Source organism: Syngnathus acus, chromosome 6 (assembly GCF_901709675.1).
Source record: "Syngnathus acus chromosome 6, fSynAcu1.2, whole genome shotgun sequence".
Taxonomy (NCBI): domain Eukaryota; kingdom Metazoa; phylum Chordata; class Actinopteri; order Syngnathiformes; family Syngnathidae; genus Syngnathus; species Syngnathus acus.
Genome location: NC_051092.1, coordinates 16011428 through 16038303, shown reverse-complemented (window position 1 = coordinate 16038303; position 26876 = coordinate 16011428). Strand labels below are relative to the sequence as shown.

Below are 26876 nucleotides of genomic sequence, written 5' to 3'. Positions count from 1 at the left end.
AGAGTCCTAAAGCTGAAAGAGGCACAGAGCGGTATGCGTCCTTTATACCATTATTTTCTAAATTAAACATGAAACCACAATGGCATTTTACAAGTCAATTCGAGTAATAACAAAAAATACAACATATATACACACACCTGGACAGGTGTTCTGGGCATATCAGACCTGGAGGAGGCCCTGGGGGCAACCCAAGTCACTCTGCAGAGAATGTGTCTCCGAATTGGTTTGTGAATGCCTTGGCATATCCCAGAAGAGCTGTATGAAGTTGCTGGGGAAAAATAAGTCTAGTCTTCCCTGCTTAAGCTGTTGCCTCTATGATCCGGTCATTGATAAGTGGAAGAAAATGGATAAGTGGATTTAAAAAAAGAAAAGAAAAGGGAGAATGTAGGGGAGAACTTGGTTCGGGCATCAACATTTTGATCAGGAACTGAATAGAATACATTCATAATTGAACAAATTACTTACACCATTTCTGGTCAAAATAATACATTTATGTAGTGATAAGTCAGTAACAAACCCAAGGAATGATTGGTAGAAATGAGAAAGTAACAATTTATTATAATAATGCGGGGTGATTTGAATAATGTGCTTAGTTTGTTAAGCATTTTGTCATATCTATAGTGTAACTGTGTGTTGGTTGTATATGTATGGAAATGCTTGTGCAGGTGATTCCAGATGTTTCCTGTTCTCCGTGTTCCCCAGACTGAGAGTTCATACAGCCACAGGTTACAATCAACACTTCATGTATCTCAACCAGAATCAGCAGACCATGCCCAACGGACTGGTGAGCCAAAACTTGTCAATGCATACTGTATTCTAACTTAACGTGGGCCACAGGGTAGAGAAACATTACAAACATTTCCCCATAGTTTATGAAAGCGTACACTACATTTACAGACAAGCACAGTGCTCTGATTTGAGAAACATTATTTGGTTGCTCTTCATAGAATAAGGTTAATGTTTGAACTTTAAAGGAAAAGCTCACCTCATACCCTCAGTAAATAAGGAACTCGATTATAAAACGTAGTAATAATTAATGAACAATCTCTAAATATAATTAAAGTACAAAACATCATTTTTACACTACACTTACATACCGTATTTTCCGCACCATAAAGCGCTTCGGGTTAAAATGCGCAGACTCAATTCCGGGGGCTTTTCTGTACTTAATCCACACATAGGACGCACTGCATTATAGGGCGCATGCATGCCATGACTTGAGGTAAGAAAAAAAAAAACTTCGTCACAGGAGCAAGGCAGTCAGTTCTGTTGTACTTTATTTCATGTAGTGTATTGTACTCACATTGTTAATCGATATTAATACGCAAATCCATAAAAAAAATCCATCCTCCTCTTCTGTATCCAAATTAAACAGTTTGGCAAGTTTGCCGTTAAACATGCCAAGTCTCGTCGTTGTCACATTGCTCTTCTACAATGATCCTGGCTTTCCAGAAAGCCCTAATTGTGCCTCGTAAGCATGTCTCTTTGGGAACGCAGTGGGATACCTCCGTAAGAGTTACAAGAAGTGGCTGGAGAGAGGGAAGTCTGGGCTTCCCTGCTGAAGCTGTTGCCCCTGCGACCCAACTCTGGATCAGCAGTAATAAAGGATGGAGGGATGTTTTGGTAATGTTTTCCGTGTTCTTGTTTTTTATCAGGGCATGGGCGGCCAGCACAGGTACTTTGGACTGTGGTTGGATAGTGATTTTGGACATGGTCACAGCCGTGCACAGCCAAAGTGTACAACGTTTGGAAGCCCTCAACTCTCGGCGGATGAGGAGTTCATTTTGGACTCAATGGAAATATGGGCAGTAGGAAAAATCTCTGACCTGGAGGAGGTAAGAGCACCTAATTTCCTCATTATGTAAAGGCAAAAAGAATTAGGGATTCCTTCAACGCTCTTTCATAAATAAAAATAAAAATCTATTAAACGTCACATACAATGTAGGGTTGAACAATAAATAAATATTGATACAAGTTGGTATTTAAAAGCCTTGGCAACAAATTTCATTATGGATTTTTGTGATGCGCAAATATTATGCAACTCACCTGCTGCGTCATGTTTTTATTACGTGAGCTATGTCACACGTCATGAGCGCCCGAGTTGAGTGGTCAGTGCACACTCGTATAACACCGAAGCCCAGCAGTAGAGTAAGTCACTACAGAATTCTACTATACTCTGCTTTGAAGTGAGGCAACGTAATATTAATAAGGCTCTCTTGGTGATAGTGTGTCCTAAATTATCTAATTTGACAAGCATGAATTGCTTATTAAGTGAATAACTTGAGAGCGCAGTAGTGTAGTTCACATGACTAGACCAGACATGGGTAAAATGTTTTTAATACGGCCCCACCAAACTTGTCCAACTAAAAAAAAATCTTAATCGTTTAATCATTTCATCTTATCATCTGGTTATATTACCGTATTGGCCCGAATATAAGACGATGTTTTTTGCGTTGAAATAAGACTGAAAAAGTGGGGGTCAGCTTACATTCGGGGTCTACACATTATACCCATTCACAACGCTAGACGCGCCAGATATCTTTAAAGCAAGTGCTGAACTTAACTCCTCAGGCCAAAGCGAACCGCTGTCTCAAAGAAGAAAAATAAAAATAGCTGTTAGAAAGGTTCCTATGTTGATGTTAAAATGTTGGAAAGTTACATCACCGTGCCTTAAGTCTCGCGTGAGTTACCTCAGCTTATCGCGATTGTTGGAGCTTGTGCGCAGCGGTAAGTTAAAGGTTGCTGGTATCGACTGAGTATGTTGCTGTGATCGTGTTCGTGTTTGACACGAAGTGAGTACGTATATACATTTCATTGTTACTACTGTCCACTGTTGTGCCATTTGTCCGATTGCGGTTTGCTTCGTGTGCGTGCCGTTTGATTGACAGCTCCGCCGCCCTCCTTTAAGTTTGCTTCGCATCGTACAAGCAGCGTACACGCATGACTAGAGCCGTTACACAGCGACACGGCGACTAACGGTCGCCAGCAAATGTATTTTGTTGTCTCAATGACTTTTGTTTGGTGTGTTGCCGAGAGTATTTCATTTATGGTTATTTAGTATAGCGGAACCGTTATGCGCAGTTAGTTATGTAATGTGTGCCGTCTACTAGTGTTGTGTGACGTCAGAAGTTGAGCGTTGACTTACGTGCTGTATTTCTGTCTGTTGCAGAACCACACCACACACACACACACACACAGGCACACACACACGCACAGGCACACACACACACACACACACGCACACACCCCACACACTCTTCACACGCTTCATACAATAATCACATACACAAGAATCACATTCACACACCCAAAGACTCACCCATGTACACTACACACACCTGCTCTCACGACCAAACGTGTGCCTATACCCTTTTGCCAGTTTGCCTGTATGCCCCTATGAGCCACAGTGCCTGTTACTTTTTTGCCAATAATTCAGTAAAGCAATCAAAACTGAACCACGTCTTCCTCCTTTTTCTGACCGACACCCGGGGGCAAAAAGAGCATGTATAATATGCACCCTAAAACTGGCATGTCGATGCTGGAAAAAAGCCTGTACCCATGTATAATACGCACCCAAATTTTGACTCTTACTTAAGTCCGTAAACGTAAAATTATTTCAGAAAAAAGATCATCTTTGGGAACAACCGGATGTTATTCTGCCGGTCAGTATCACTGCGCATGTGCTAGCAAACGCGATAGCGGAGAAATGTTTCGGATTTGTGTAGGGTACATTGTGACAGCAAACGAGCAGGTGATCGAGCAAGCGTCTGATACGAGAGCATTGTGTTCGTATGGAGCGTGTTTGAAGTGAACAGCAGAGAGGAAAGGAACAAGGCAAAGTGTTGTGAAATAAAATATTACCTGTAATACCCATTTAGGTAGAGAACTGAAGTCTCGCTCTTTATATAGCTGACGTGTCTTGCGCATCCGTTCTGCGCATCTGTAATGGCGGCCTCCGTATGATATCCGGTTTGCGATGGAGATTAAAAAACAAACAATATTTGACAATAACACACCATCAAGGATTGGACCATCGCATCAAACGATGTCGTCAATTATGAATTTTACTGACTAAGTGTGTTGGGCAGGGTGGCTGAATGCGATGCGCGATTGACGTGTCTTGCGCATCCGTTCTGCGCATACTGTCATGGCGGCCTCCGTATGATATCCGGTTTGCGATGGAGATTAAAAAACAAACAATATTTGACAATAACACACCATCAAGGATTGGACCATCGCATCAAACGATGTGTCGTCAATTATGAATTTTACTGACTAAGTGTGTTGGGCAGGATGGCTGAATGCGGTGCGCGATTGACGTGTCTTGCGCATCCGTTCTGCGCATACTGTCATGGCGGCCTCCGTATGATATCCGGTCTGCGATGGAGATTAAAAAACAAACAATATTTGACAATAACACACCATCAAGGATTGCACCATCGCATCAAACGATGTCGTCAATTATGAATTTTACTGACTAAGTGTGTTGGGCAGGATGGCTGAATGCGATGCGCGATTGACAACAAACAAGAAGAAAGGTGATTTCAAGTTTTATTTCGAGGGAGATTTTCTTCAAAAATTGTTGTACTCATGTATAATGCGCACCCCAGATTTTAGGACAATAAATTAGTTAAAGTTTGCGCATTATACATGGGAAAAGACGGTATAATTATATGGGCCTGTGGAATAATTTGAACTGCAACTGACGACGAGTCCGACGTCCGCGGCGCCCTGCCGAACGAAGAATTCGATGGATTTAATGATTTGGGGTGACACAGATGGTATGATAAACGTGTTCTTTATTTTGTAGTTAATTGAATCACTATTAAAGTTATGTCAGGCCCGTTCTCAGCTTCTCGTTTGTGTTTATGTCACATTAGCATACCGTATCATTTCGCCTGTTGTTGCTGGTTCATGTCTGTTCTTGGTGTTGGATGTTAGGGTGGCGCTCACTCTAACTTATTTTGCAAGAACCACACGGGAGACAAGTGAGTCCTTTTAAACACCTGCAGGTGGAGAGTCCGTTCGTCGCTGTGCGTACAGCGATGATCGAATGAGGTCTGACTCAGGCCTCTTGCAGGAGCATTTTTATTGAGAGAAACAGAGTGGGGGTGAGAGTGGACAGGATGGGGTTGAAGCCCCTGGCCTGCTGACCCAAGCATATCAAGGGGTCTTTTACGACGTTGTGTAAACAAAGCAACTTTGATTGCTTCCTCTGCAGCTAGTCAATCAGTTCAAAAGATCTTAGCACTTTGTTCTACTACTTTGGTTAAGACAGGACAAGCTAGGTAAATTATTACAGGTTACATTCCAACATAATCATACGATGAAGATAATCTGTAAACCCTAACATATCCCACCTGTTTTATCATATGATTATGTCAACCCCGATCAATCAAACATAAGTAAGAAAATACAATGACAGCAATAATTTCCAGTAAAGACGAGGTTTTTCCTCAATACTCCACTCCAATTTTAGTGTGTGATTGAAAAACCTGCGGCAAGATTAATGCAGGAAAAGAGTCACACTTTCTCTTTTCTCTCTTCTCTGCCTTAGGCGACCAGAATGCTATCAATAAAAAAATTGAAATAAAAAGAAAAACACAGAAACAGTACATCATTGTATCCATCACTTGCAAGGCATTTTCGATGGTCAAATCATCAAGTTTCTGTAAAACATGCTCAGCTAAACAGCATCTACGCAATCCACGTTTCGCAGCACATCATAGTCATCACATCCGTCATGTCTTAGAAGTTGTATATGTACTTGTGCTACGGTAGAAGACACAACCCTTGTCACAGCAGACTTCAAACACGGGATAACACAGGTCGTAAACAAGCACAACAATACCAGCACAGCAAGCACAGGAGCCACAAATTTCAACAGCAACTGCCACCAAGCGCCAGAGAATAGCCATGAAAAGAAATCCCATTGATGTGGGATTTTATCCTCCGACATGGCCTGCTGTAAATTCCTCAGTGAGTTCATGGCTTCCTTGATGTGCGTGTCGTTATCTCCTGGAATGTATGTGCAACAGGAAGTCCCAATGATGTGGCACACACCGCCTTGTGCTGCCGTCATCAAGTCCAGAACCATCCTGTTTTGCAAGACCATAAGTCTAATAGCCTGAATCTCTCTATTTTGTCCATCGTTGACTTGCAGTGAGAGATTCACAAAGGATTGAAAATGATAGTTCAGTGTCTCGATGAAGAGTGATTGTTTTCCAACTCCGATCCAAGGAAAAAGCGTATGAACAACTTTGTCTCCGACGGACCATACTTTATGGTCGTCCGGAACATTCGCACCCCAGACAGGGTCATGAGGGTCAAAGGTTGCAACCGCCCTGCGTCGACGTCCAGAAGAGTTGTGTGCTGTCGTCAGCTGATGATGTTGTATCCTGTAGGTGTGTCACCCACACTGGTGCACACACTCCTGTCCAGTTGGCAGGCAGCGTCGGACAGTTCTTGTGACCACAAAGCCACGATCCGTTCTGAATGAAGTCCGACGGTGCAGCCATGTTGGTAGGAGAGCCCTTATGCCTTGAAATGGCTCTCTCATCCTGGCTCTCAGCGGTGATGTCCAAAGCTCCCATCCAGTTTCCTCCTGGAGAGCAGTCACTGTCAATGCATTTGTGGGTCTCATTTCCTTGGATGTAACACGTATAGTTCACTCCAGGTGAGTCCATAGACCATAGCACGCTCCAACCACAACGCAGCAGAGGATCCACCTGGCATGTGGAGCCCCGTTGCTACTCGGATGACAGAGACACCGATATTTCCCATTGCCTAGTCAGAGTGGGGATCTTATGGATTCCATTCTTCACCAACATTGAGACGCCCCACCCTAAACGATGAGGCCCCTATGAAGTTAGCCTTCCCCCCACTCCGAAAATGGGGTACAGCACTCTCTGTAACGTCCAGTGGCTGAGGTGAAACTTCGCTGGGCCTTCCAGCAATGTTCAGTGCAGTGGGGGTAGTCAGCAAGACTTGGAATGGTCCCTCCCACCATGGCTGGCCCAGCTTGTTCTTTTTGACTACCTTTATGTCGTTTGTCTCAGTCTCCTGGCTTGGAGCGGTTGTTGACCTGTGGGGAAGAAAGATCAGGCGGCAGTAAATTTGCATTTTACACATCTTTCAGTTTAAGTGCTCTGATCATGCCAAGGACTATTCTTCGTCTGTTCTTTGCAACTCTTGTAGTCAATTTTATTGCCCTTTTGAACTGGGCAAATAGGAGGAATGGATGTTAAGTCCTGTAGCAAATGGTTCCTTTGATCAGTCAACCAAATGTTGATTAGCCAGGGAAGCGCATAAGAGCGTGCCCTTCCAAACACACACACCACTTCCTCATGGCTTCTTTAGTCATTTTTCAATAATCTTCCAATTGTTTACAGCAAAAGTTTGAAAAGCTTGAGAAAATTTTAAACTTAATGGTATGACGCCAAATGTATTAGAGAATCCATATGTCGTAAAGTGTTGTATTTTTACTATCTTTCACTATCTGTCCTACTCCCTCCCTCCTTCTGAGGCTTGGCAACGCCCGTGCCTCACACCTTGGCAAACCTTTTTTGGAAGATGTGTTCTTTACTACATGTGATTCTATCATCATTTAATTTGACTTTCTTTCCAAAACGCTTCTCAATTTCCCAGTTCACACATCTTCTGAGTGTGTTACTGGTTTTCCAGTTTTTTTTTTCTAGTTAATTATCACTCCAAAAGCAACCTTTTTTTTTTTTTTCCTTAGCATTTAACTTACTCAAAAATCACTCTTTCTTCAAAGTCGCTCTACTAATTTTCCATAGTAGTCTCCAACAACTTCAACCATTCAACCTGTATTTTCCTTTCATTCAGGCATTCATTCATCAATGCTCATTTGCATTTCACACGCAGTCTCCAAAAAGGAGTCTTTCTATCACATTGGTCCCAATTTATCCAAGCCCCCCACACAACATTCATATACCATTTTCAACTCAAGGTTCCCGATAGAACAATCCACTAATCCAAAAAAAACTCAACACAAAAAACTGCTGGCAAATTAATCAGAATTTTTTTTTGTTTTTAAATTTGAAGAACTCAATCTCTCAGATTCAGCTCGCATATAGAAGTTTGTATAATCTTATAACACAACTAATCAATTATTTCTATTAAATGTAGCATTGCAATGTCTTAAATTCACAATTTTGCTTCTTCCAATTCCTGAAAGCATGTTCTGTCGTTTTTTTTTTTTCTTCGAATTTCTCATGAGGGCTCGACACTAACATGCACTAGTGTGGATCAGTTTCTGCTAGCAAACAGATTTCTCTCTTTTCCTCTCATTTTTATCTTTCAAAATCGTTTCTGTTCTGCGGTGCAAATTGGATAGACCACAGTCTAGCAAATTTCTTTACACTAAAAGTTAACAGATTTCATCATTTTAACACATACGCACACACATGCACAGCTCTCGCGCACGGAAGGTAGGTCCCAGCATCAATGATTCGTCACAGGCTGGCCATTTCCTGCGGTCGATCATGAGCTGGTCCCTCCCACGCACACGAGGACAGCACATTCTAATTTTTCATTTATCTTCTAGAAGCAAGTTGCATTTATTTACCACTTGATTTGCAAATTTTAACTTTAGTGTGCACACAATTTGATCTCAGGTCATTTGTCATTGGGCATACAAACATCATTGTCATACTTCTTGTATGGACAGGAGCTCTAATAATCTAAAGAAATTTCTAATAATCTGACAATGACATGTTTTGCTTTCATATGGACATCTGTTATTTCTTTCTCTGTATGAGCTTGAGCGGTCAAAGGGGAGGAAGCTTGTCATGCTGAAAATTTGACTTTTCCTCTGCCTCTTCCTCCGCCCTTTGATTGGTTTTGTTTTACACGACGACACACTCTTGCCAAGTGTCCCCGTTTCCCACAGTTCCAACAGTCCAAATTTGATGTGGAGATTGAATTGAATGGGGGCCTGCGGCCTTGTTGGTCTCTAACTCTTCCTCTGCCCCTTTGGGAACTTTGGAACTAGATCATTACCATCATCATCTAGATGAAATACATCAGAACTTTTGCCTTTTTTGATCACTTTTTCAGCCTATCTGGCCCACTGCATAGCTGTTGTAACAGTAGCAGTATCCATTTCTACCAAGTGTTTCCTCACCCAGTTGCCTATTTCAGGGCGGAAACCAGTGAGGAGCGCATTTTTAAGCTGTTGCTGATAAGCACTCTCAGCTGCATCATTGAATGGGATGCCACTATGCATCCTGAATTCTTTTTCAAATTTCAAGCGAAAATCATCAGTATCTTCCCCAGGCTTCTGTTTTATTCCTGCTAAATGACCATAATTCGCTCGTCTTTGAAATATAGTTCGCACTCTTTGCACAAGATCATTCCATTGTGCTGGATACTCCCCTCCCAATTGATTTCCCTCAACGGGATAGGGAAAAGGCCCTTGATTATTTCGACCTGTATAATTTCCTCTAACCTTTGCCCAGTCTTTTCCCAAGGAAGACATTGCAGCTTCTCCTGCCTCATGCCCATTCAGTCTATAGGAATGTATGATTCCAGCCATGTCTTCTGCCCATTTATCTTGGTCTTCAGCAACAGGGGTAACCCCTTCAACTGCTTTTCTTGACTCTTCCAAAGTCCATGGCCGAAAAACATATGTATGTGGAGGTTGGCCTTCCCCTACAATAGGGTTTGGCACCTGTATCATTGGGCACACATCAACATTGTCTACATTTTGGGAAAATCTAGCAGCAGTGGTCAAACCTCTTGTTTGTACAGGACTTCTAATAATGTGACCCTGACCTTTTTTGCTGTTATGTGGGGGAGGGTGCAGGTCTGTTAAACTTGGATACAAGTTTTGCATACAAGCGGAAGGCCCTTCTTCCTCCTCTGCTTGAGCTGCGCCTTCAGCTGTGGCTTGAGCTGCGGTCGGGACAGCGCGCCTGCGCACTGTGGCCTCATTGTCCTCCGGCCTGACAAACATAGCCTCATCGCTTTTCATCTTTCTATCTTTTGTCTTTTGGATTTGTTCTCTTCTCTCTTGTGAAGCTTTCAACCACATTCTAGCTTAACTTGGTATTTTAGGTTTATAAAAAAAAAAAATCTTTTTTTTTACAATTTTTTCTTTCTTTGAGGATCCTCAATGCAGGTTTAATTTGACCTTTCAACAAATTACTAGCCTGTGTTATTGCCGTGGATCAATGCTAGAACTGCTATTTAGTCAATTTATCCTACCAGTCACACTCTCAACCACACAAACTCCAGCGCTTTTTTATTTTTAGGCCTATCCAGGATGGGTGTAAAACCCTCCCAAACAGCTTGGAAAAATCAGACAAAAAAAAGAATCTACGCCCTTCTTCAATTAGGAAAAAGAAGCTCTGTTTTTTCTTAGCCCGTTCCTTCCATTGGGACTAGAATCCCAGCTGTTTCATGGCTTGGAAAAACCAAAGCCGTATCTCATAGCCCGGACAAACCAAAGCCGTATCTCATAGCTCGGACAAACCAAAGCCGTATCTCATAGCTCGGACAAACCAAAGCCGTATCTCTCTTGCACCTTTAACTTTTTACGCGTTTCACAACAACACAATCACACAACTTTAGGGCTTTAACTTACTTGTCTCCTGGTTCGTTGCACTGCCGGATCCCGTCAATCCACCTCTGTCAGACAAAGGCAGACCTAAGAAATTCTCTTCCCAGGACTTTCTTTTCCAGGTCCTCCTAAAGAACGCTGGCTTGTCGACAATGCAGCACGTCCTGCTCCGTCAGCCAGATGGCGGGTATGAGGGATCCCGGGTTTCGGCACCAAAATGTTAGGGTGGCGCTCACTCTAACTTGTTTTGCAAGAACCACACGGGAGACAAGTAAGTCCTTTTAAACATCTGCAGGTGGAGAGTCCATTCGTCGCTGTGCGTACAGCGATGATCGAATGAGGTCTGACTCAGGCCTCTTGCAGGAGCATTTTTATTGAGAGAAACAGAGTGGGGGTGAGAGTGGACAGGATGGGATTGAAGCCCCTGGCCTGCTGACCAAAGCATAGCAGGGGGTCTTTTACGACGTTGTGTAAACAAAGCAACTTTGATTGCTTCCTCTGCAGCTAGTCAATCAGTTCAAAAGATCTTAGCACTTTGTTCTACTACTTTGGTTAAGACAGGACAAGCTAGGTAAATTATTACAGGTTACATTCCAACATAATCATACGATGAAGATAATCTGTAAACCCCAACATTGGATTTTGTCAAATTTCTCCCAAAAGTGCGACTTATAGTCCGGTGTGACTTATATATGTTTTTTGCCCCTTTATTGTGCATTTTATGGCTGGTGCGATTTATAATCCGGTGTGATTTATAGTCCAAAAATTACGGTATGTAGGATTATTTTTATTGAGACTGATAATTCGAGATAATTAGTTTTTGCTGAAAGGAGCGCTTCTTTGTATTTCAGCAGGCTGTCACACCATGCTTGACGGTCAGGGAGGAGTAACTAGACTTGTTGTCTACTACCTCAGTAGAAAGTGCGTCAGTGTATGTTATAGCACTATGCAAAATGTGACGCTCTTGTCTAAACCAAGAGCTATGTGTATTATGTGAGTCTAGCCTATCGCTAGTCAACTCTAACTTTACAGACTCCAAAAGATGGCATGGAAACCTCTCTTTTATCAACCAAATGTAATAATTGAATGAACAAATGAACAAAAATAATAAAAAAAACAGATCTGGTTTATTACCGTATTTTTCTGACTAAAAGTCGCTCCGGAATATAGGTCGCATTAGCCATAAAATGCACAATAACGTGAAAAAAAACATATAAGTCGCTCCGGAGTATAAGTCGCATTTTGGGGGAAATTTATTCGACAAAATCCAACACCAAGAACAGACATGAACGAGCAACAACAGGCTAAACCAGGGGTGGGCAAACTACGGCCCGCGGGCCACATCCGGCCCACGGGCCGTTTAATCCGGCCCGCCAAACCTGAATAAATTGTATTATTAATTTTTTGGGGGTAATTTTCCCTGCAATTACTATGTTTCCCCAGTAGATGGGGAAGCGCCCGCCCGCGCATTTACTCCCGGGAGCCGTGTCAGAAAGCTCGGTGCACACTTACAAGTGCGTGTGCGTGCGTACTCAGTAGTACGTAGTAATTTCATCTATCAGTGCCGAATTTCGAGTGTAGGCTGTGACGTCAATATTCTCGTAATTCTCGCGCTGAGTTTTCAGATACAGTTTTACGCTAATGCCACCCACAAACCTTCCCCTGGAATCCTTCCATTAAAACGAGTGGCCCGAAGAAAAGAAAGGTGGACAGTGAGTGCCGAATGTTAAAAAAGAGTGGACAATTTGGCTCGACCTACGTGTGAGAGAAGACGTTCAGCCACATGAACGTCAACAAAGCCCGTCACAGATCTAGGTTAACGGACCGACACCTCGGCTCTATCCTAAAAATTACCACAACAAATTTTACTCCAGACTATGATGCACTAGCCAAAAAGGGAAACCAACAATACTATTGATTTCTTTATTACTTTATTTAGATGTATTCTTTCACTGATTCTTCAAGATGATGTATTTGGTCAGAATGTTTGCCGTTGGATGTGATTTCGCCTCATTAGATAAACATATTTCATAAATCTGACCTGCAGGCGCTGAAGTGATGGAAAATGTTATTCATCATAACAGTGTCGTATTTAATAAGAATCACTGATAGTAGTTTTTTGGTGAAATATTTTTTTAATGCTGTTAATAAATGCATTTGTTTTCAAAAAGCTTTTTTTTAAATATCCATGCTTTAGTATCTACTAAAAGTAAAAACCTTTTATGCAATGACTTTTACATGTCATTTATATTACTTCACACAAACACTACATCCATCTGCTCCTGGTTCGGCCCCCCGGTCAAAATTTAGAACCCAATTCGGCCCGCAAGTCAAAAAGTTTGCCCACCCCTGGGCTAAACGATAGGTATGCTAACGTGACATAAACACAAACAAAGAGCTGAGAACGGGCCTGATGTAACATTCAGAGTTATTCAAATAACTATTACATAAATAACATGTTTATAAAACCATCTGTGTCACTCCAATTCATTAAATCCATCGATCGTCTTTTATGTCAACAATGGGGTGCGCGCCGCTGACGGCGGTTGCACTTCGAAATATTCCACAGGCCCATATAACGACATATAAATTATATGTCAAATAACTATTATATAAGCAATAATATTATCAAACCATCTGTGTCACTCCAAATCATTAAATCCATCGATCAAATTCCTCGTCCTTTGTCAACAACGCTGAACGTGCGCCCTGACGTCAGCCTCGTCGTTATTCCACAGCTCTAGTATATAACTATATTGTAGCGTTAACAAAGTACAAGGAAAGACGTGGGTTTGGTAAACGGCTCTTTATTTAACAAAACAAGAGTTCAACGAGCCAACAACTACTGAACTGTAGCGATAAAAACATATACAAGTTGCTACACGAAATAAAATATATCAAATAACTATAACATAATTAGTTCACCGCCACACGGCCCCAAGCACCGGCGTGGACTTCCAGGCGTGTGGCGGCGTGGACTTCCATCCCCGGAGGTGGGACTTCCAGCCACGGAAGTGGAAGATAGCTCCATAGAATAGGACCGGGCGTGCGTAAAAGCCATGTCCGAGCCCCATCCACCGTCCCCAGACAGCCACCCGGCAGAGCGCCGGCCCCCGACTTCCATCCACGGAGGTGAAAGCAAGCTCCGTAGAGTAGGACCGGGCGTGTGTAAAAGCCATAATAGCTTTTCAAACCTTCTGTGTCACTCCAAATCATTAAATCCTTCAAACTCTTCGTCCACCGTGTCACTTACAAACAAAGCCGCTAATGATGCCGGTAGTACGTGGGGCCCTTCGTCATCCCGTGATCGAATCTTTGTCCTTTATTTAAAAAACCGCCGCGCCGCGCCGCTGACGTCACTTGAAATTCAATTTACAGTAATCCCTTGCTACTTCGCGGTTCGTTTAGCGTGGTTTCACTTTTTTTTTCTTTTGAATTAGGAAAATTTGTGAAAAAATTCACATATAAGTCGCTCCTCAGTATAAGTCGCCCCCCACCCAAACTATGAAAAATATATAGTCTGAAAAATACGGGAATGGAGGTCGACAAAACAGCGCCAAACTTAAAGCGAATGAATGAACATAAACAAGTGGCAGGGTTTGCTGCTGCAAAGCTAACAACATTTAGACAAAGAAATACTGGCAATACTGTTTTTGAGTAGCCAGTCTGAAATCGTGATATACATAAACACAAAAATCTGAAGACATGGAGCTTGCCTCTTAAAGAATACCGGCGGGTGGCGACTTACCTCGTTTTGCCTCTGCAAGTTAGACAAAGTATGACGCGGTGTCGTATATGTCTTCTTACAGAATCTGCACGCTGCTTCATATTTGAATTTTTAGAAGACGTTGTGGCTAATGCCCAGCTATTGACTGACATGACTGAAAGAAAAATACTTATGCTTTGGTGCTCATGGTCAGGTTAACCATTCAGATTGCTATTTTGATAATCTGAAAAATTCTGAATTTCTTTTGAATTCAAATAAAAAAAATCAGTCAATGTGTGCTGACGCTAAGAAAAGAAAAGTTGACAAGGAGTGCGGTGTTTTCAACAAGACATGGACTGCCAAGTATTTCTTTACAGAAATGAAAGGTAAAGTCGTGTGCCTGATTTGTGGTACACAGGTCGCTGTGTTTAAATAATATAATTTGAGTCGCCACTACACAACCAAGCATGAGGAAAAATACAGAAATCTGTCTGATAAAGAGCGCACAACAGAGTCTGATGCATTGCTAGCAAAACTGCAAGTCCAACAAGGACTTTTTTATCAAACTTCACACCCACAGAGATGCAGCGGTCAGGACAAGTTTTGTCATTTCCCACAAAATTGCCAGAAAAAGTAAGCCGTTTACTGATGGAGAGTTTATTAAGGAGTGCTTATTGGACTCTGTTGCACTGATATGCCCGGAGAAAAAGAGCGCATTTGAGAATATGTCACTCTCCCGACGTACCGTAACAAGGCGGGTTGAGGACACATTGATGTGTTTCTATAAATGTGTTGTAATTCACAGTTTGAGGAAAAGTTAAAGAACTTAAGAATAAATTGTACTGACTAATGATTTTTTTATATTTGACCTATACACCACAATTTCACATAGTTTAATATAAATATAAACAGAATAATTGTATTCTTCTAATTACCAGTACCAGCTATTTAAAATACGTAAATAATTTTTGCGCATTTTACGATGGAAGAAAATTGAGCAGGTTTAAGTTATCGTTGGTGTGGCCCTCCGACACAACTTGGGTTTTTCATGTGGCCCCTTGTAAAAATGAATTGCCCCACCCCTGCTATAGAGCATCGTAGTGGTTAACTGTGACCACTTGATAGCAGAGTTGCTCTTGCTGACTCATAAAGAGGTGATCTGCCAGCCCAAATGGAAGAACAGTGAGTAGTAGTGGAGTTTTCGAGGAAGAAGTCCGAGAGTGAGAGAACATGGCAAAACGCAAGCGATCAGCTTTCAAGCAGCTTCCAAGTGAGGAAACTAGTGCTCGTCGTAAGCCAAGTGAGGAAGAGCAACACGATGGAGTGAAATTTAGAAGAGGTGGCTGTGAGTATGCGACAGACAAGGACATCCACTTCAAAAGCCACCGCAGGCTTGGGCATAGTTAGGATGAATCGACGTCATCTGACAAGTATTCTGATGTGTGATACAGCAACGCACAAATTACATACCTTGTAAATAGCAAAACACACACACGCATGTGAGCACACGCATGTGAGCACACGCATGTGAGCACACGCACAAACATCTCTGTAAATAGCCCAAAATTTGTAAATACCGTTTCAAATGTGAAAATGTTGGTTTGTGCACTTTATCTTACATGTAAATAAATGTTTTTGCCATCAAAAACACATTTTCATTATTTTTGTTCATGTTTTATAGAAGACAAGGGCTGTTGAGATGTTTGAGATTTCACTAAACCAGTGTCAAAGTCACAGTTGTGCAGAAAATACATCTTACACAAAATCCAAAATGTCTCCTTATTTTGTCTGAGATTGCTGAATTGAGTGAAACCAAGCTATTTTCAAATAGTGATAAATATAGAACGGTATTAGGTAGACTCATACTTTTAATCATACTTCTATTGTTGGATTTGGTCCACAATTTAGGGAGCGCTATCTGCGCCTCACGGCAAAAGCCATTGCCAATCACCTGTTATCCAATTCACTCACTGCGTGCTCGTTTAATTTCTTCAGATTTAGGAAAATGCAAAGACACTGAAGCAGAAATTAGACTTACACAGGTTGGTTGAGTTCAATCATAATTCTTGTTAAGAAAGCTCTGTTTTCAGGAAAGTACAATACAGCGCTGGGCCTTTCAAGAGCAGAAAGTCTCCATTCAGAAAAGGCAACGTTCAAGGTTCTTTGGTCAGCTTATATTCAGTTGGTGTGGGGCGCGTTTGATGGGTGATGAGTCGTTGGGGTGGGGCGAGTTCGCAGTGGAGTTTGATTCCATGGGAGTGGGTGCTGGTTATGGAAGATTCGGTGTGTGTGTGGGGGCTGTGGTCTTCCATCCCGTCTTTCGGCCTTGGTGATCATCTTTGGCCGAGTCCTTGGCTGTCTCCTTCTGGCACCAGCTGGTTTTTTATCTCCGAGTGACCTTCCTGTAAACATTCTTCTCCATCCTTGCACATAGGCTGTCGTACCTCATTCTTTCACTTATCGAAAAGCTGGCGTCCCGCATTAGGCGACATATGACGTTTAGTCAAAACACAAGATATAATCAAGTACTGAACGGTCAAGACGACTCTGGCCGTGTCCATGATTTAGAGAACAAACATCAGGCATGCATTACACAGTTCCTTAAGGGTCATTAAGCTATTTAAGCAACATATCAAAAGACATTTATTTTGCAGTGCACAGAAATACATATTGAATCGTGAAGTTGTAGCAACCTCTGTTATTATCTTATATCAAAGAATGTCTTCTTTATTGGTTGACTCCATGAATATACTTGTCTGCTTATATACTTTATCTAAAGAGATGTGAGCATATCTGTTATTGTGGCTAGGCGGGTTTTGTGGCTTTTGACCCTATTCCTTCACAATCCATCCATCCATCTCCTTCCGCTTATCCGGGGTCGGGTCGCGGGGGCAGCAGCTTTAGGAGGGACTCCCTGACTTCCCTCTACCCAGCCACTTCATCCAGCCCATCCCGGGGGATCCCAAGACGTTCCCAGGCCAGCTGAGAGACATAGTCTCTCCAGCGCGTCCTGGGTCGTCCCCGGGGTCTCCTACCGGCGGGACATGCCCGGAACACCTCCCCAGGGAGGCGTCCAGGAGGCATCCTGATGAGATGACCAAGCCACCTCATCTGGCTCCTCTCAACGTGGAGGAGCAGCGGCTCTACTCCGAGTCTCTCCCGGATGACCAAGCTTCTCACCTTATCTCTAAGGGAGAGCCCGGACACCCTGCGGAGGAAACTCATTTCGGCCGCTAGTACCCTGGATCTCGTTCTTTCGGTCACGACTCATTGCTCGTGACCATAGGTGAGGGTAGGAGCGTAAATCGACCGGTAAATTGAGAGCTTTGCCTTTTGGCTCAACTCTCTCTTTACAACGAGGGACCGGTACAGAGTCCGCATTACTGTCGACGCTGCACCGATCCGCCTGTCGATCTCGCGCTCAATCCTCCCCTCACTCGTGAACAAGACCTCAAGATACTTGAACTCCTCCACTTGGGGCAGGATCTCATCCCCGATCCGGAGAGGGCATTCCACCCTTTTCCGACCGAGGACCATGGACTCGGATTTGGAGGTGCTGACCCTCATCCCGACCGCTTCACACTCGGCTGCGAACCGCTCCAGTGAGAGCTGGAGATCACGGCTTGAAGAAGCCAACAGCACCACGTCGTCTGCAAAAAGCAGAGACGCGATGCTGAGGTCCCCAAACCGGACACCCTCAACGCCTCGGCTGCGTCGAGAAATTCTGTCCATAAAAATTATGAACAGAATCGATGACAAAGGGCAGCCTTGGTGGAGTCCAACCCTCACTGGGAATGAATCCCACTTACTGCCGGAAATGCGGACCAAATTTTGGCATCGGTGATACAGGGACCGAACCGCCCTTATCAGTTGGCTCGGCACCCCGTACTCCCGAAGCACCCTCCACAGAACCTCCCGCGGGACACGGTCGAACGCCTTCTCCAAGTCCACAAAACACGTGGACTGGTTGGGCGAACTCCCATGCCCCCTCGAGGATCCTGCCGAGGGTGTAGAGCTGGTCCACTGTTCCACGGCCAGGACGAAAGCCACAATGCTCCTCCTAAATCCGAGGTTCGACCTCCCGACGGACCCTCCTCTCCAGCACCCCTGAATAGACCTTACCAGGGAGGCTGAGGAGTGTGATTCTCCTGTAATTGGAACACACCCTCCGGAACCCCTTCTTAAAGAGAGGAACCACCACCCCAGTCTGCCAATCCAGAGGCACCGTCCCCGATGTCCACGCAATGTTGTAGAGGCGTGTCAGCCATGACAGCCCCACAACATCTAGCGCCTTTAAGAACTCCGGGCGGATCTCATCCACCCCCGGGGCCTTGCCACCGAGGAGTTTTTTAACTAACTCAGTGACTTCGACCCCAGAGATTGGAGAGTCCGCCTCAGAGTCTCCAGGCCCTGCTTCCACAATGGAAGGCGTGTCGATGGAATTGAGGTCTTCAAAGTATTCTCCCCACCGACTCACGACGTCCCGAGTCGAGGTCAACAGCACGCCATCTCCACTGTAAACAGTGTTGACGGTGCACTGCTTACCCCTCCTGAGACGCCGGATGGTGGACCAGAATTTCCTCGAAGCCGTCCGGAAGTCCTTCTCCATGGCCTCGCCAAACTCCTCCCACGCCCGGGTTTTTGCCTCAGCAACCGCCGAAGCCGCGTTCCGCTTGGCCATCCGGGAGCTGTCAGCTGCCTCCGGACTCCCGCAGGCCAAAACGGCCCGATAGGACTCCTTCTTCAGCTTGACGGCATCCCTTACCGCCGGTGTCCACCAGCGGGTTTGGGGATTGCCGCCACGATGGGCACCAATGGCCTTACGGCCACAGCTCCGGTCGGCCGCCTCAACAATGGAGGCGTGGAACATGGTCCACTCCGACTCAATGTCCCCCGCCTCCCCCGGGACGTGGGAAAAGCTCTGCCGGAGGTAGGAGTTGAAGCTCTTCCTGACAGGGGATTCTGCCAGACGTTCCCAGCAGACCCTCACAGAGCATTTGGGTCTGCCAGGTCGGACCGGCATCTTCCCCCACCATCGGAGCTAACCCACCACCAGGTGGTGATCAGTTGACAGGTCCGCCCCTCTCTTCACCCGAGTGTCCAGAACATGCGGCCGCAAATCCGATGACACGACTACAAAGTCGATCATCGAACTGCAGCCTAGGGTGTCCTGGTGCCAAGTGCACACATGGACACCCTTATGCTTGAACATGGTTTTCATTATTGACAATCTGTGTTGAGCACACAATTCCAATAATAGAACACCGCTCGGGTTCAGATCGGGGGGGCCGTTCCTCCCAATCACGCCCTCCCAGGTCTCACTGTTATTGCCCACGTGAGCATTGAAGTCACCCAGTAGAACAATGGAGTCCCCAGAAGGAGCGCTCTCCAGCACTTCCTCCAGGGACTCCAAGAAGGGTGGGTACTCTGAGCTGCCGTTTGGTGCATAGACACAAACAAGAGTCAGGACCAGTCCCCCCACCCGAAGGCGGAGGGAGGCTACCCTCTCGTTCACCGGGGTGATCCCCAATGTGCAGGCGCCCAGCTGGGGGGCAATAAGTATACCCACACCTGCTCAACGCCTCTCACCGTGGGAAACTCCAGAGTGGAAGCCCTCTCGAGAGGGCTTGTACCGGAACCCAAACTGTTCGTGGAGGCAAGTCCGACTATATCTAGTCGGAACTTTTCTGCCTCGCACACCAGCTTGGGCTCCTTTCCAGCCAGAGAGGTGACATTCCATGTCCCAAGAGCCAGCTTCTGCAGCCGGGGATCGGACCGCCAAGGTCCCTGCCTTTGGCCGCCGCCCAGCTCACAATGCACCCGACCCCTTTGTTCCCTCCCACAGGTGGTGAGCCCATGGAAAGGGGGACACACGTTTCCTTTTTGGGCTGTGCCCGGCCGGGCCCCATGGGCGAAGGCCCGGCCACCAGATGCTCGCCTTCAAGCCCCACCTCCAGGCCTGGCTTCAGAGGGGGGCCCCGGTGACCCGCGTCCGGGCGAGGGAAATCTGAGTCCATAAGTCTTTTTCATCATAAGGGGCATTTTAGGATACTTCTAATGAAAAAAAAAAGACTCTAAACTTTCATTTTGTACCATTCATGCTTACATAGCCATAGCACACAGGCCTTGAAAGATGAGTGAAAATGCTTGAAATTGGCTCAGATTTCAGGGGTTGGCTAATAACGCTTGGCATTGAAAGATAAGTTAAACTGCTTGTTTGTTTTCATTTTTAAATCCTTTTTGTTTGTAAATCTAATAGTGTAACAATTGATAACAGTAATATAGAGAAAACAAGCGGGACCAGTTAGGACCAGTTAAGTTCTTGTACGTCATACTGCTCTTGAACAGATAATTAATGACAAAAAAAGATCCAAAAATAAAAACAAACATTGCTTCTCATGTCATATTTCATCATATCATACAAATGTGCACCATTACACAGGCATTAATAAGTTGTCCGACCAGTAGTAGGTGTAACCACCCACTCTGGTCTGGCCCGAACGAAGCCGCCTCACCTCCGAGAGGAGACAAATGGAAAATCCACTTTTTTTAGCTCTTAAATACATTTTATTGTACACTTGTAGTCTCCAGGATTGTGGGGAAAGTTAATCTATCCCTCCAGGTGTTGCAGAGATACTTTTATAATCTTTTCAGTTTTATACACTTTCTATTAGTACGTACGTATTTTTATCTATTATATTACAGTCTTTGGGGGGGCATTTCCAAACAAGGTAATGTGACCAAACTGTTTCGCAAATCCGCCATCTTTATCACTCGGAGAGACTTTTGTAGTCCAAACAACTCAAGGATGCCGAAGTGAAGAGATCAAAATTTTCCATTGTTGAATTTCAGGCTAGTCATAGATTTGAATGCTTTTAAATGTATGATGTCATTTTCATATATGATGTCATTTTCTGACATGTTGCTAATTCATGATACTACACATTATGAATAGTGCACTGAAACTTGATTTCAAGAAAATTGCAAATAGGATCTATTGCAATATCTGTCAGAAAAAATGCACTACAATTTTTTTTCCTCATTTTTTTTTTAGTTCTAATCTTGTCACATTTTTTTTGCCACATAAACCAATTGTACCTCCAATCAGAAAAAGTAAATCTGATATTATGAAATTTTAAATTCGGAATTCATCTGTGCGGTTAGGCATAATTTGCTGCCTGGTGAATCGCAAATATGTTTTTTTAAAGAGAGGGTGGGTAGAATTTAAGGGGTCAATGAATTTAAATACAAACCCCTCACGAACAACAGTGAAAAATAGTTGCGTGTCCGTCCGTGATGTGAAAATGCAGTACAGTCTAAATGTGGATCTTCAATAATTTCCAAACATTAACAAGTTCAAAAATAAGTTCTATGATGAGTGCGTTTTGGAGAGGTTCTGAGAAGAGGTGGGGCTTGGCTAATACACTGGTGAATGCAGGCTTTGAAATTAGTTTATTGTAGTATGTCTGTACATTCATTATGTTAGTGTTGATTAGTTCCACGGTTTTACTGTGTTATGGCTTTGTAATTTATTTTTGTTATTTTTGTGCTTTGGAAATTAAGTTTGACACATCAATAATGATAATAATCATAAATTAACATTATTTTTATGGTTTGTACCGATGTGCTTACTGGTAACACTAAATCTGGCCGAACATTGGCACTTATACGATAGGTACTATGTACTATGGAAAAAAAAAAAAACCTGAAGCGATTTAACGATGGCGATGGATTTCCTGACGCCCGCTTGGTCTGTGGATTTATCTTGATTGCTCATAAACCTGGCTACGTCACAAAAGCCAGCAAAGCCTCGGCATCCTATGCTTGTTGCCTGGTTTGTTGAGTCAACGTCCTGTTGTTTCGGAAAATAATGTTTTTTGAGCGTTTAAGGCGGCAAAGATGCCTAATAGATGCGTTGTGGCTGGGTGTAACAACGCCCCAAAACAAGGGATTAGTGTACATAAATTCCCGAAGGATAAAAAAAAATGATGAAACTGTGGACCTCTCGAGTAAAATTGACTAGAACAAAATGGGACGGACCTTCCAAGTCTTGTGTTATTTGCAGTACACATTTTGATGACTCCGATTTTGAGGATGAAGACCTTTGGTCACAGTTTGGAGTTTACAAACCTAAAAGACTCAAGCCCACTGCAATCCCGAAAATAAAAAGCACCGTACAGGGTAGGAAGCCGGACTCTGAGCCTCTCGAAAAGCGAAGAAAGACAGGTAGACCCGGCTCTCAAAGACGGGAGAACAGAAAGGTAAGTCTTTTGACATGCATTTTATTTCCAAAAATCACACAAATGTATTATTTTATGTTTCATCAGTGTGACGGATATTTCATTAGGTACGCTAGCTAACAAGAGCTACTGTTTTGTCTGAAATTGTTCGGCAAACTCGAAATATACATCGGAAACTATAACAGCAGTGCTACGTTTTGGGTTTTGTAGATCACAGGTGTCAAACTCAAGGCCCCCGCCACGTCATTTTATGTGGCCTGGGAAGACAAATTGTGCATCAAATTCGCGTGTCAATACTAGAATTGCAAATTGTCTTCGTTTTAATAATATCTTTTTTTTTTTTTAAATATTTGACCAGATTTTACTCATCTGATTTGAAAATGAGTTATTTGTCAGTTTGTTTTGTAGCTTTTACTGTATATAATATGAGGTGCTCATACATTTATTTGGGTTGGCAGTCATAATGGCCCTCCAAAAGAAGCTATGACTACAATGCGGCCCGCGAAAAAAAAGTTTGACACCCCTGGTGTAGATCATACTACAAGTACCGACGTAATGTTTTTATTTTATGTTTCGTGAGTGTACCCGGGCATTTCATTAGGTACGCTAATTGTGGCCAACGCGAGATTCCCATGTAAGTACACATTACACTCATCAAATACACTTTGTTTCGTCGTGCTCCAAACTTGACAAAATTATTTTAAAAAATATTCCCAGACGAGATCTATCTAGTTTGTTGTAAATATGTACGTGTTATAGAATCGCTTTGTGTTTGTTTTGCGAAGTTCAGTATAATCTACAGAACATCAAGAGAATTTTGGGAATGCCCAAAATGTACATGACTATTTTTGGTCTAAATCTTACTCTAGAACAGGGTTCAACAACATGTTGTTTGACCAGTGATAGGATGTTGTGATTTTCTAAAATAAACTGGTTCTTGGAAAATCTAAACGCGGCAGATATTTATAGATTGTTCTGTTTGCTAATTGTGAATAGTCATTAACTGGGTCGTCATAGAAATGAACCAATAATATTGATAAGTAATTCCCTCATTAATCAAAAGGTTAGTTTCCAAGAGGTGAGCCCTATTCAAGAAATTATTTGAATATTATGTAATGGGAATTATAACAACTCTTACACTGTTGTTTTCCTTCTCGAATACTACCACAGATGCTTGAGCAAATGCTAAAAGAGCATGAAAAAACATGCGATTTGGTGTGCAAGGCAGAAGAGCAGGGAAGTCAGGAAATATCTGTCAAACAGCCCGATTCAACTCTCGATATGGACCAACCAGGCCCCAGCTGGAAAACTGCAGTAAGTCTGTGTGTAAAAATTTCCCACACATACTGTAACCATGAGAATGTCGTATGTCAGTTAATTTATGCACTCAATACAGTAATCCCTCGTTTATCGCGAATAATTGGTTCCAAGACCACCCGCGATATGTGAAAATCCACGTAGTCACCCTTTTTTTTAACATACATACATTGTTTGTGTATCAGTAAGTGTATATCAAACCATATAAGTGCATATGTTATCATTAGAACATTAAATAATAGTTTCAAACATGTAAATACTATATTAATACGCAGTATAAATGACATACGGAAAATAATGTATAAATAATATGAATATGATACGTGTGTGTGTGTGTGTGTGTGTGTGTGTGTGTGTGTGTGTGTGTGTGTGTGTGTGTGTGTGTGTGTGTGTGTGTGTGTGTGTGTGTGTGTGTGTGTGTGTGTGTGTGTGTGTGTGTGTGTGTGTGTGTGTGCGCGCGCGCGCGCGTGTGTGTGTGTGTGACGTATATGTAGCTAAAGTATACATACTGAAAATGTTTTTAGAACTCTAATTATTATAAAAGCTTTTTTAGAACAAGGTACAAGTGTACATACTGTAAATATGTTTTTAGAACTCTTTTATTATTATAACTTATTTTTATAATAAGGTACAATACTGTAAATATGTTTATCGAATTCTTATTATTACAACAACATTTCTTTTTATAAAAAGGTACAAGTGTACATACTGCAATTGTGTGGACACTCCCTGCCTTCTGCTGGCATGTGGGCAACTTTCGTGCCATAATTCCTCAATTTAGAAGGTATTTTTTGAATTTGTGAATTTTTTATTTTTTTTGGGAAGAAAATTTGCGATGTACTGAAGCTGCGATAATCGAATCGCGGTGTGTGTGTGTTTGTGTGTATATATACAGTCAAACCTCAGTTTTCGACCACAATCCGTTCCAGAAGGCGGTTCGAGAAGTGAATCGTTCGAATTCCTAATCTATTTTTCCCGTTACAAATAATGGAAAAAAATTAATCCGTTCCAAGACAAAAAAACGCCTTTTTTAAGCATTTTTTCATTTGCGCATCTGTGTCCGATCGCGCAACTGCAATGCACCGCCGAACGCGCAACCGTAGCGCGCCACCGACCGCACAACTGCACCGCGCTGGTCGCATTATTGTGACAGAGCCGTCACTGAATTTTAGAAAATATTTTTAAAGTCCTCATGTACTTTCCAAAATTTAAGTGGACCTCAGTGCGCAGGGAGCTTAATTTGGTCCGATCGCGCAACCGCAGCGCGCCGGGCGCTTACTGTCGCATTGCTTTAAGAGCGTCTTTGTGTTTTAGGATGGCTTTACTGCTCCCACTTGCTTTCTTTGGAGGCATGATTAGGGGTTAATACAATCCTCAAAGTAACGAAAATACAATAACTCACGGAGTCAGTCGGCATCCGGGCCGCGCAGTTGAGTGCCTCCCTTGCCTCCTCTGACCGCACGTCCTTGGTACACTTGTACCATGTTATAAAAAATTTAAAATAATAAAAGTTGTTCTGAAAACATATTTACAGTACGTGTTAAGAATTTGTTAATACAATCCTCAAAGTAACGAAAATACAATAACTCACGGAGTCAGTCGGCATACGGGCCGTGCAGTTGGGTTTTCTCGGCTCCTTTCGGCTCATTTCACGAGGTTCGACCTCCGAATTTTGTTCGACAACCGAAGCAAACAAATCTCGAATTTTCCGATTTATTCGAGAACCGGGACGATCGAAAACCGAGGTTTGACTGAAGTAATCCCTCGCTACATCGTGGTTCGTTGATTGCGGTTTCACTACATTGCGGATTTTTTTCCAAATTAAAAAAATAATTCAAAGTCAAAATAAAACTTCTAAATTGAGGAATTATCACACAAAACTTGCCCACACGCCAGCAGAAGGCAAGGAGTGCACACACAATTGCTGTGCGTACACTTATAATAATAAGAGTTCTAAAAACATATTTACAGTGTTGTACCTTGTTAAAGAAACATTTTTATAATAATAAAAGAGTTCTAAAACCATATTTACAGTATGTACACTTCAGTGACGTGCGGCGAGGTTCATGACTGGGGAGGCACTGACGTCATTCCCCCCCCGGGTAAAATTTGTCCGTTGGGGAACGATGCTCTAGTGTGGCTCATTCATTATTTAATTTGAACTATTTTAATTAAAATCTCATATCAGCAGTCGTCACACATAAAAACACTCAATAAAGCACATGAAATCAAAAACTTTTCGATCGTACGTAACACTCCGTTTTGAAGTCCCATTGTCCGAATCAAACCTTTTTAACTCCGGAGTTGGTCTTCCTTTACTGATGACCTCCTGCTTCGACCGAAGATCCATAGTTGATAATCGTTTGGATATGTAATCCTCCATTGTAAAACAAAATGTAAAAACGGAAAAAAAACAAAAAAAACAAATGGACGACTGCTCCTCAGTTGATCACTGTACATTTGACCTGGAGATCTCTTATTCTACAGGTAGGGGCATGAAACATCCCGGGATTATTAGCACCCCCTGCCGTAAGGCTGGAGAACCTTTTTTCGTAGCCTCCGTAAGATCTCTTTTCAAAGCCGTTTTGTTCATCTAAAGAAACACGACGTTACAGACAGATGACAAAAAACACAAGATATTATATACACCAGCTTAACTACGGAAATTAATTCATATAGCCACAGTGTTTGAACACATAAACAGCGATATAAAGACAGAGAGCAGTTCAGTCTAACTGCATAGCCTGTCAACATAGGCAGCCGTTTGATTACGGAATCCTCAGAGGAGGCGAGACAGGACTTTGGCTCCTCCGAGCGAATCGTCTTCGGTTTTAAAATAACTATAAAAATCTGCGATTTTGGTTCAATATGATACAAAATTATTGAAATCAAAAGGAAAATGACTTTATAATAAAATCAATTGAAATTGTTTTTCCCCTTTTCATGATGGCAGGAGAGGCGTAGTAAAGCCATTCTAAAACACAAAGACGCTCTTAAAGCAATGCGACAGTGAGCGCCCGGCACGCTG

The 26876-nt window shown here is 43.0% G+C and overlaps 2 protein-coding genes across 8 annotated transcripts in view; one reads left to right on the top strand and one right to left on the bottom strand.

Moving 5' to 3' along the window:
• The window catches only part of adat1 (adenosine deaminase tRNA specific 1), a 525603-nt gene that overhangs the window by 335243 nt on the left and 163484 nt on the right, over window positions 1-26876 (bottom strand). The gene's annotated exons all lie outside the window — the stretch shown is intronic.
• The window catches only part of meak7 (MTOR associated protein, eak-7 homolog), an 83010-nt gene that overhangs the window by 18168 nt on the left and 37966 nt on the right, over window positions 1-26876 (top strand). For 4 of the 7 annotated variants that reach the window (XM_037253580.1, XM_037253578.1, XM_037253579.1 and 1 more), the window contains exons 7-9: window positions 666-784; window positions 1656-1835; window positions 23702-23845. In XM_037253580.1, the coding sequence (XP_037109475.1) occupies window positions 666-784; window positions 1656-1835; window positions 23702-23845 (443 nt within the window). Of the gene's footprint in view, window positions 1-665; window positions 785-1655; window positions 1836-3436; window positions 3457-23701; window positions 23846-26876 lie in introns of those variants that run through there. The other 3 variants (XM_037253582.1, XM_037253583.1, XM_037253584.1) reach the window with 2 other exon arrangements.